The sequence below is a fragment of the Polypterus senegalus genome, chromosome 1 (assembly GCF_016835505.1).
Source record: "Polypterus senegalus isolate Bchr_013 chromosome 1, ASM1683550v1, whole genome shotgun sequence".
NCBI classification, from domain to species: Eukaryota; Metazoa; Chordata; class Cladistia; order Polypteriformes; family Polypteridae; genus Polypterus; species Polypterus senegalus.
In genome coordinates, this window is record NC_053154.1 from 43898275 (window position 1) to 43909768 (window position 11494).

The following is an 11494-nucleotide window of genomic DNA, read 5'->3' on the forward strand; positions in this document are numbered from 1 at the left end:
GTTTCTCCACAGCTTCTTCACCCTGAATTCCTCCGTCTTCTTAAAATACATATTTGCCACAGCAATGTCCATCCTTTTCTCAAAATCCACTAGCATGTGACCTTCTGCATTCCTCTCCTTGACACCATACCTACCCATCACTCTCTCTCCCATGGATACACTCTCCACCACTCATAATCATTACTCTGTCTGACACTCTCTTCGCCTCAAAAACACTCTTGAGATACTGTTCCTTCAGGATACAACTTAAACCATTTCTCCTACCATCCATACTATTGTAGAACAATTTGAACCTGCCTTCTATACACCTGGCCTTAATCCCCTTCCATCTGGTTTCTTGCACACACAATATATCATCCTTCCTTCTCTCTCCCCTTACCAGTCATACTACCAACATTAAAAGTTCCTACCCTCACTTCCACTCTCTTTACATTCCTCTTCTCCCCCTGCCTCTGGACCACTCTTCTTATCTTTCTTTGGCCAACAGTAGCCCAATTTCCTCTAGCGCCCTGTTGGCTAACAGTACTGGTGGTGGCCTTTGTTAACCTGGCCCTTGACCAATCCGATATGGAAATCTGTATTGTTGTCCACGTATTGATTTGGCAAACGTTTACACTGGTTGCCCTTCCTGATGTAACCCTCCACATTTATTCGGGCTTGGGACCAGCACATCCTGGGTTCTCATAGAAAAATCATCTAAACATGAAAAAGTATGCACAAATAAGTACAGTACAAGATAGGAAAAAATCCTGCATGAAACATAACAGTAATCAGGTTAACTCTCACAGACCTAAAGTAGGCATGCAGGGTTCATTTAATGAGTTATTTGGCTGTTTGTTGTTTAGACATCCTGTAAAACAGGCTTAAAAATAAAACACTTGTTTAGTTTTTATATAAACATCTACTAGATGCAGTAAATCTCAAAATGTGGGTTGAACTATAAAATCATGTTTTCAAAACAGTGGGATTTGTGAAATAAGAAAATGAAACCATTCTTTGTTAAATTCTTCAGACTGTGTGGCTCACCACCTTTCATGGCCAGCTCTGAAGAGAAGCTATTTGAACAGATAAAAAAAGGAGATCTGAATTTTGCTGACCCAATCTGGAATGCAATTAGTGATGCAGGTATGTAGAAATAAGTAATGAAACTGTGTTAGTAATGAAAATGATTTAAATGTCCTAGCAGGTTATTTATATATAAAATTAAATGTACTAACAAATTTGCCTTACTCTTTAATAGCAAGAAATGTTATACGGTGCCTTCTGAAAGTAGATCCTGCACATCGCATAACTGCTAGCGAATTACTTGATAATCCATGGATTACTGTAAGTTTTTTTATTACCTTTTTAGTGGTTGAATATTGTTGTGCCTAAGTAAGGATACAGAATAAATATTTAAATTAGCTTTTTTTAGAGTTTGCCCTTTTTATTATTGGCCTGCACTTGAAGGCTTCTTTTATTGCCATAGTAGCAATCACAGTAATGATAGCATACTGATTTTCTGTGTGTTAATTATCCCATTAAAGTAATTTAAATGTCAAACATCATCTGTTCTCTTGCAGGATTTGTCTTTTTTTGTTGCTTATGTTAGTCAGCAATTAAATCAAAATTCATTTTAAAATGTACTGGAGCTTTTCATCACTTCAAAAAATAATATTCACTTTTCAGGGCGACACCTCCACATCAGTAAGGCATTCAAATGTGCTGGAGATGATGAAACAGTTTAGAAATGATCCAGATGATGGAGAGTGCGGACATCTAAATGATAGCCTTAATGGCATATCTCTGAACCAGTCTGAAGATGATAATTTACACGCAAAGTATGAGTCAGAAGATAGAGCAAGTCCTTTGGACACAGTGGATACAGAGACTGACAGTGGTAGTAGCAAACCATCAACTCCTACTAAACAGGTGAACTATATGTTTGACATCTTCTCTGTTGTTTTTGTTAGGCATCATATATTATTATTTTCCCATCATATGCAGTAATACATGTACACTACCTCAGCCAGTTTTGATTTCAGTTAAACAGAGTCAGATTCAGTAAGCCTTTCAACCAGTAATCCTGAATCACCAACTCCAAGGTGGGGTGGTAAAAGCATTGCGTCATCCTGTCTTGAAGAAAATTGATTTCATTTATCAAATAACTGGGAGTATTCAAACAGGGCATATTACAGCCAAGTTGCCCATGGTGTTTGTTTATTTGTTCATATTCAAATGATGTTAATGTCAAATGGCTGCCAAAAGTACCCTCATTTTGAATCAGCATGAAAATCTGGAAAAAAAAATTGTAATTAGTCACATGCTTCAATTCACTTAAGATGACAGCTCCAGAAACTTAGGGGAGGTGAGATTTTGGCAACTACAGTCCTTTAAATGTGATGTTCCTTCCACATAAAAGTCATTGTAACTTGTTTCATGCTGTAAACCTGACACTGTCTTTAGACAATAATGTTATCCCATTCCCCCGTTCCCTCAATGCAATTTAATTCCCATAATTCTCACACCTTTCCAATAATTTAATTGTGTTCGGATTCCCTGCTTATTTTAATTTGTTAGTAAAAACAATATGCTTGTTCTTGCCCTTTTTGAATGTGATATAATTCACAATTTGTATGCATGTCTTTTTTGTGGGATTGTTTTTATTGTGGTTCAATTTCAAATTTGTACATACAGTATATTCCTTTTTTATTACAAAAAGATGCTATTTGCATTACGTACGTATTGATGCAATCACTGCCTCCTGTAGTCAGCATCCATTGCCACTGACTAATAAAAATTGTGTAGGGGAAAGCAATTATTTACGTTAGCTGTGATGGATGAATATGATAGAAGATAATAGCAGACTTACAGTCCATATTGCTAAACCACCTTCTTCTACACCCACAAATGGAGTAAACTCTTTCTGTGATTTTTCCCAGATGCCGTACAAAATATGCAGCTAACCAGCAAAAATATGCCAAATAGAGGTATAACAAGAAAAGGACGGACTGAAGGCCTTGCCGTTTTTTTATATAGTAAATGTTTACCACCTACACACAGTGCAGATAACCTGATTTGGTGATGGCTCGATCATTTGCATTTTGGCACTTTTACAGCTTATGTATCAATTTTTATATAGTGTGATTAGCAGCATGCACTATTATAAGATACTTTCTAAGACTTTCAAAATTACAGTTCAATATTAGATTTACCAGTTACGTGGCACCTCTGCAAGAGAACCACCTCTTTCAACCTTCGCGAACATATGCAGTTTTTAATATCTGGAAAAAATTTGCGATCAACTTGCTTAGAGATCTTTATATAGACAACGTCTTTGCATCCTATGAACAGTTACATTCCAAAATTAGCATTCCAGCTACACATTTCTTTCACTATCTTCAAATTAGGAACTTTGTTAAACAGAACCTTCCCAATTTTCCTCATCTTGTACCCTCAACCATGCTGGAAAAAATATTGCTCAATCTCAAGGACTCAGACACCATCTCTGCAATATATAAAATTATTTTACAGTCCCTCCCTTTCAAAGATCCAAGAGGACACTGGGAAAAAGATCTCTCAATTAATATATCAGAAAAGGAGTGGAAAATAGCAATGCAGAGAATTCACTCAAGCTCCATATGCGCAAAACATACAATTATTCAACTCAAAATTATATTTCGAGTACATCTGCCTCGTCTTAAACTCTCCAAAATGTTTTCAGGGCAAGATCCAACAAGCGAACGCTGCAATCAAGTCCCAGCCTCACTGGGTCACATGTTCTGGGCCTGCACCAAATTAAAATCATCCTGGACCAAAATTTTTAATTACCTTTAAGACAGCCTTGGTCTCACATTTCCTCCTAACCCATTAACAGCTGTGTTTTGGTTTCTTTCAGATGGGTTTAAAGTGAAGAAAGACAAACAAACTGTGATTGCCTCCACTACACTTTTGGCACACAGACTTATTCTGCTAAACTGGAAGAACCCAAACTCTCCTCTTTTAAGTCAGTGGGAAACTGATGTTTTATACTATTTGAAATTGGAAAAAATCAAATTCTCAGTTAGAGGATCTGTACAGACTTTTTTCAAAACATGGCAGGATCTAATCAGTAATATTTTAAAATAAGCTCTTAAAGCACAGAGGAAGCAATTATTTCTGTATTTCTTTGTCTTCTTCATTCATCTCTATTGGCTTATCAAACTTATTAATTTAGGTATGTTTATAAGCCTTAAATTTTACGCCGTTTGCCTTGCTCTCTCTCAGGAGTGGGGGTCGACTTATTCTTATTTTTACTTTTTGTAAAAATGGATTGTTTTGTATGGAATGATTGCAAAAAAATTAATAAAATTAAAAAAAAATATTTACCAGTTACAGCACCATTTCTAATATCTTCTTTCTCAAACTCACTTAATTCACTTTATGATTGTGGTGAGCTGGACTCTATACTGACAGTAATGTGTCAGAAACCAGGAAACAGCCCTGTACAGAGAAATACACATGAACTCCCTCACACACAGAGGGCTAATTTGAAAACCCAGTTAACCCAACATGCACATCTTTAATGATGTGGGAGAAAAGTGAACTCAGAGGAAAATCCCAAGCAGAGAAAGTGCAAACTCAACATGGGCAATGGCATTCAAACCCAGGAAGCTGAATCCAGCATGAATTGGCTTACGGGACCCACTGCGCCATCAGTATAATATACTGGTTAAAATAAAATAATGTAAACTTGTAAAAGCAAGCATATAGTGTATCACATTATGAGTAACAAGAATATGATTGATAGATAGTGTATAATCGTTGCTTGACATTGTCATTCACTTTTCAGTGGTAAAGGTGCATTTGTCCATTGGAATAAAATATCTGTTGACTTGCAGAGATGCCACAAGTAATTTGCACAAATGTACGCATGAAGTTAGACAACAATGGGATATAGCACTGCACTTTTGTATAGTACACTATATGTGTGATACGTCATTTGTTATTATGTATCTTAAAAATAAAAACAGTTTGCTCCAAGCTTCTTTTTCAGTTATAGTTAGTAGATGCTTAGTGTGTAGAACTCACACTGAAATCTGCAAAGCTCAACCACTGAAGTATGGTAAAATGAGATGAAACTGAAAAGGGCCATGGAGAATTCCATCTTACATTGGATTGTCAGTCAGAGCTCCCCCTCTACAGACAAGGGAAAGAGCATATTACTGATTAATACATATTAAAAAGTTGTGTAAAATTAACATTATACTATAAATAACTTTACTTTTATATTGGCTATTAATCACTGTAAACCAGTTCGTAGGAATGGAGGCTCATTTGGAAAGGTTTTTCAGAAGTGATAAGTGATATATTGGGCAATAAAAGAAAGGTACTGAGCTTGCACTTGTAAACTTCATCTGGCTTGTCATTTTCAAATATGTTGTGTTCCTATGTTACCTGCTTCTTTGCTGTTAGATTTGTAACCTTTTTCTTTCTGTCTTTTCAATTACACAAGAAAGCACAGGCTTGTTCTTCGCAAAATGGGACAGCAAAAAAGAGTGTGGTGAATACAAAATCTAGTAGCACTGTAAGTATTTCAGCTAAAAAGGTTTTCAGTTAACTGTTGAAACCATAGAATTGTGTGTTGTATGTATCTCTCATATTTAGACATTATGTGGACTGAAGAAAGACTCCAGGACTCAAATGAAGGCCCAGTAGACCATAAGTCTAAGGGATATGAATGGGTTTAAGGAGTGGCGGACAGAAACAGAAACTACAGCACAAATGAAATATTGTAAACCAGAAATGCCTTGCACCATGTACATGTTGGTGCAAACTGTCTGTTCTGATCCATCTGCTGTACCTACAATGTTCATCCAACTCTCCCAGCTCATCTTGCAAACATTAGTCTACTTCTTTACCCCTAGGCCTTTCTTCATCCCACCAGTCAATCTCCACTGATAGTTCAATGCCTCTGTAGCCAAGATTGGATTTTACAACAGCAATTTATTTTTTGAATAGCCCAAAATCACACAAGGAGTGCAGCTATGGGCTTTAACAGGCCCTGTTTTTTGACAGCCCCCCTCAGCCTTGAACACAAGAAGACAAGACAGAAGACAATAAAAAAACTCCTAAAAAAAATGGAAGAAATCTTTTAAATCTCAGCACTGATCCACAATTGGATTGTCTTGGACCCCAGAGGACATATAAAAGCCTTGTATGTTTTTCTAAAGGCACCAGGTCTTTCCATACATCCACGCGGGGGCCACCATAGACATATCATAGTGAAACCCTAACAGGATCTCATGAAGGATGTAACCACATTGCCACCTAGCAGTAATTTTTTAAGGTCTTTGTAAGATATTTTCCTGCCCTGCTTGCTGTAAGTAGGGTTGCTTCCTGTATTCCATTCACAATCATTTGTCGTTTTATTCTGTTTTTTATGGAAAGTAGTAATTTAGCTGATACTTAACAAAGTACAGCCAGTTCTATGTGGAGACTAAGGTCCTTGGGCTAGACCCTCATATATAAAACGTTCTTGTGCTTATAAATGTGCATAAGCATTTACTTATGTAAAAGCTGGGATTTATAAAACAGGAACTGGTTTAATGTTACAGCAAATTACAAACATCCATAAGTCTTGTGATTGTATTTTAATGACACCAGGCAGACAATGAAGTGAACAAAAAAATCTTGTTTTATTGCGCATTTCATTGACACATCAGTCACATTTCAATATTCTTGAACTAATTATGTTACATTTAAATAACATGTACTGTCAGTTATTGTCTTCAATGTTGGCAATAACATTTAAGGCTTATACTTAATTGTTAGCTATTATGAATGATATCGCCAATGGCAGGCTACGCAAGTAGAGAGTTTTCAGGGATTGTGATGATTTTTGGCTTATTGTGATGATTGACTTGTAAGCTGTAGGCTTCCTACAGATGTCCTCTTGGAGCTGTATGCTGATGGAGCCTATATTATACTGTACAAGCAATCATGGAGAAATCGTGCAATCCCTGTTGTGTTACAGGTTTAAACAACTGTAGGGTATTTGGTGACAGATGCTTTTTAGCGTGACCTGGCTGACTGGTCAGGAATCCTACAGTCATTGCTGAGCTGTGTCATACCTCTGTATGGGATGGTATAATTAGGATACTGCCCAGGTACTCTTTCATTCAATTAATACGCAACCAATATGTGATGCTCAAGTGTGTCTGGCTAACATTATTTGCAAGGAGGCTGGCTGAACTCTTGATTTTTTTATTTTATCAAATAGTGTGAGAAGTGGACTTCTAGCTCAGGCTTATGGTTGGCTTCTTGGCAAGTAAGCCTAATTCATAGATTTGCAATTAAGTTTAATACATTAAAGGCAACTTCTTAATTTTTTTTTTCAGGTTGAAGTGGGGATTAATAACTCAATTTCACATTCACTGCAGTTTTCTTTCCTCTGTAGTAAAGATGTCACTCAGGAACAATGCCAATTATGTATGTTGAGTAGATCATGAATATTAAAAAAAAAATCATTTTTAAGCCATGCATGGCTACGGGCAAGGGGTAATGGGAAGTCACTAAAAGCCCATGCACGAGTCCAAAAATTTTAAGCTGATTTGAAATTTATAAAGAAACTTAGCATGGATTGTGGAGTATGTACTCTTGTATGAATCTGATATTTGTGCCATTTTTGCCTTTCGAGCATAAGAGAACGTTTAGTCTGGAATATAAACAAGATTTCTTGTATACATTACTTGGAATTTTAACCAAAAAGTTGCTGGTACAATCTGCGTATCTGACCCTCGGTGTGAACGTGAGGAGCTTGTGTTTCAATTAGTAAAATGAATTTTAAAAAATGAACTATGAAAACACTAGTAATCATTAATGTTCTTATAAGTAACCTTAAGTTAAGGTGATGGAAAAATACAAGTAATCTACTATATAATAAAACGCTAAGGTCTGTGTATGTCTGGTCCCTCCGAGACAAATTAGTCAATTTGGCTTTGGTGTGGTTTGTCAGTTTGGCTTCGGAGACGCAATCGAAAGAGGAACTGCAAGTGTGAGATGCATAAGGCATGTTCAGAGTTGTCTTCAAAGTTGGAAAGTATAAAAGTGAACAGGAGGCAAGCAAGGTGCCTCAAAATGACAGAGTCTGAGATGCAGGCTTTATGGCAACTCGCTTGACAGAGGGAGTGTTGAGCAAGAGAGGTTCAGACACATGAGGATACAGAGGAAAGGCACTGAAGGTACACATAGGGCAAGAGATTTAAATTTTTTTTACATTTATTCTATTACCGGTCTGACAGTTATTGTGGCTATTAAATTTTAAGTGTAATGAGTATTTTTGTGGCTCACTCCCACTGAATCACTGAGAGTCAATTAAACAAGCAACTTGCGGATTTCAGTTGATGCCTAAGCCACTAAACATTTGATTTTAGAATGCAGCATGCTATTTTAGCAGGTAAAGTGTTATTTTATTATATGAATACATTAATTTTAATAAAATATATACATGAATACAAAAATATATCTTCTTTAGAAAGTTTAATATTAATATACTGTATGCTGTATTTTCAAATTTATATTAATAAATACAGTACATAAGCATTGTTTTATTTTTGGAGAAAATAGTTGAAAGCCCTCGTACCCGTTAATTCTCTTATATGTAGACACTGATTGGTGTACAGGGAGTTGTTTGTTAGTGATGTTGGCTGGATCACCCAAATACTACTTTTGTAAGCAACCTTGTTCAGAGATAGAGCAAAGGGAATTTCAGCATATTTAATGACCTTTACAAGCATACATTAAAGTCTCTGAAGTCTGCAAAGTGGAGAATGGATTTTATCTAGTGTCTCAGGAGGTGCAGAAGGGTATTTAATATGTTCAGGGAAAATAACTTTGCATTTTAATATTGCTAGTAATTTGCATTAAATTAAATGGACCTAAATTGTGCAAAAACCATTCAAGTGGATGAAGTGAGATGATATGTGCTAAACTTACCCTTATTTATAAAGAGTCTAATTTAACGATCATCCTACTAGAAATGTGTCTGTAATGCATAAAGTGATTTCTTTACACAGTAGTAAATTTATGTAATGTAATCTCATTAAATCGGTCTATTTGCATGTTTGGTTATAGACTTGTAATTGTACTGTTTTCCCACTAGGTGGAACCAGTTTCATTTTCAAAAATTAACCTTGGATAGAACATGATATAAGAAACATAAACTTTGATTCACTATTTATTGAAGTCTGTGCCAATGTATATTTACAACTTTTAATTTTTAATCTTTTCAGCCTCCAATGACTAGTAAAGCACCATCCTTTCTTCATTCGAAGCGAACAGCCTTACAGGAAAAAGCAGATTCTCCAAACTCTGGCTCTTCAGCAAGGCAAAGTTCCAGTTCAGTTAAAGATGTCCGAAAGTCCCCCATTCCTCTTAGTAATAGTCCTAAATTCTCCAAAGTTACTGCCAACTGCAAAACCAGAAAAAATACCTAAGGAACCTTGGTGAAAAAGTTGTGGATTGAGTGCCAAAGGAACTCCTTATTGTAATAAATAATCAGGATCCTAGTGACAGCCCAACAGGTACCTGTTTTGGTGCACTTTACATGATTACACTTAGCCAAAATCTGATTTACTTGTTTGGACATTACATATTTAAAAATGCTCAATGTAAGCCATTTTGATTTTCGGTTTTTGATGTGGGGGAAAGGGATGGAGAGGATGAGTTCTGTTATAAATGTATATTTCTCTGAAAGGTGTTTTTAGAGTGTTCACAGTATGTATAAAATATTAATTTATTGTTTGACAGACTATACTTTGGATTTGTGTGTTTGCTTTTTTCTTTAAATAGACCATTCCAAATAGTCTTGTATAATTTAGCTTCATGAGAATTTTCTATATGTTGACAAAAAACAGGATAAAATACTTTTGTTAAATTTCCAAATAATTGTACTCATTACTAATTGCATATTTTTAAATGTTTCACAGATGTGTTTTGAATAACCAGCAATGGTGTCATTCCTTTTGCGTACTGTAAAGTGTAACCCAATACTGTACGTGCAGTGAACCTTTTTCCATATCACTTTGGTCTCTTGTGTTCAAACAGTTGTTTTTTAATTCTTTAGAAAATTCTAAACTGAAACATATTCATTTATATGCTTCTTTTAACAGAATCCTTACCAATTAATTTGTTTTGGCTTCTGGTAAGGGTTATGGTGAAACAGCAAAACACCTCCAACGTTTAGTGAAAGTATGAAATTCAGTGCTTCGTGTGTTTGATTGGTAAAGACATAGTGTTAAACTGAAAACGAGGTATTTAACCACATTGTTGTGCACGCTTTATCACCAATTTATGTAGAAAATGAAGAAGTATTGTGCATTGTTATTTCACAATGTTCATTTCTCAAGATATTATAATGATAAACCATAAATGCAGAGTATTTATTAAAAACAGTGGTGTAATATACCATATTCATCAGAGGTGTCTGCTTCTCACTGAAATAGTCACCAAGACGTTTTAAAAGTTTCCTTTTAATCATGGCCTTCCTGCCTTTAACTACTACTGTACAAGAATAATCTGGTATGTGATGTGCTTTATGTGCAGTATTTAGGTGCGTTTAGAGAGAGAAAATAATATTTGTATAAACACAATTTTTCCATATTGTTGACATGTTTGCTAAATGATAAAAATAATAATAAAAGCCTTTTTGTTTATCTTGACAAACAAGGAATATTACCAGTAAAGTCTTATTTAAATAAACTAGAGACTGTTTACTTTAATTTCTTACTACTGACAGCAGGACATTTCTTATGAAATAACATGATGCTTGACATTAATGGCATTGCTTTTTATTGAGCACCATCATAAATAAAAATGTATATAGTACATATCACTAAAATACAGTATATGCACTATAAAATGCTTTGGCAGTAAATAGCGACTACATGAAAGATGTAGCCATTTTTCTTAATCTTTCAACCAGCAGAGTGGTATCACTGTATGTTAATTAACTAATGTGGTACGTTGTTTTTATAAATAATATTCAAACTTGTTTTGCATCAAGTAATTGTGTCTGATTTAATCTATTAAGGATGTTTTAAATTCAGGATGGAACAAGTTTTTCATAGTGTTTACATCACAATTGCTTCAGTAAACTGTATTTTTTTCTGAATCAAAAATGTACTTTTTCATTCAAGAATTAAAAAACTGAAATACTTACAATAACTGTGTTCACTTCTTTTAAGGTGTACAAAAACTTTACAGGTGAATTATGAAGTACTGAAGCATCAGTATTTGCAGCATGCTGTGGAAAACCCAGGTTAAGTCAAGTTTCTTGTCATTTGAACATGCAGTTGTACAATTAAATTTACACTTGAATTTTGCCAGAGAATAGGTGTAAAAATGCAATACTAAAAAATGAATACTAAGCATGCAACATATACATACGGTACTATCTCACTGAGAAACTTTCTTACATTAACTGAGAAAATTATTGTGCACACTACACTAATACCGGGGAAGGGCCTGCTTTTGC

The 11494-nt window shown here is 35.2% G+C and overlaps 1 protein-coding gene across 3 annotated transcripts in view; it reads left to right on the forward strand.

The window, feature by feature from the left end:
* The window catches only part of stk33 (serine/threonine kinase 33), a 122047-nt gene extending 110892 nt beyond the window's left edge, over positions 1 to 11155 (forward strand). For all 3 annotated transcript variants that reach the window (XM_039748409.1, XM_039748418.1, XM_039748424.1), the window contains 5 exons: positions 1013 to 1125; positions 1241 to 1326; positions 1669 to 1911; positions 5474 to 5545; positions 9252 to 11155. In XM_039748409.1, coding sequence (XP_039604343.1) covers positions 1013 to 1125; positions 1241 to 1326; positions 1669 to 1911; positions 5474 to 5545; positions 9252 to 9455 — 718 coding nt within the window. In that variant the 3' untranslated portion in view covers positions 9456 to 11155. The remainder of the gene's footprint in view (positions 1 to 1012; positions 1126 to 1240; positions 1327 to 1668; positions 1912 to 5473; positions 5546 to 9251) is intronic.
* The last annotated feature ends 339 nt before the right edge of the window (positions 11156 to 11494 follow it).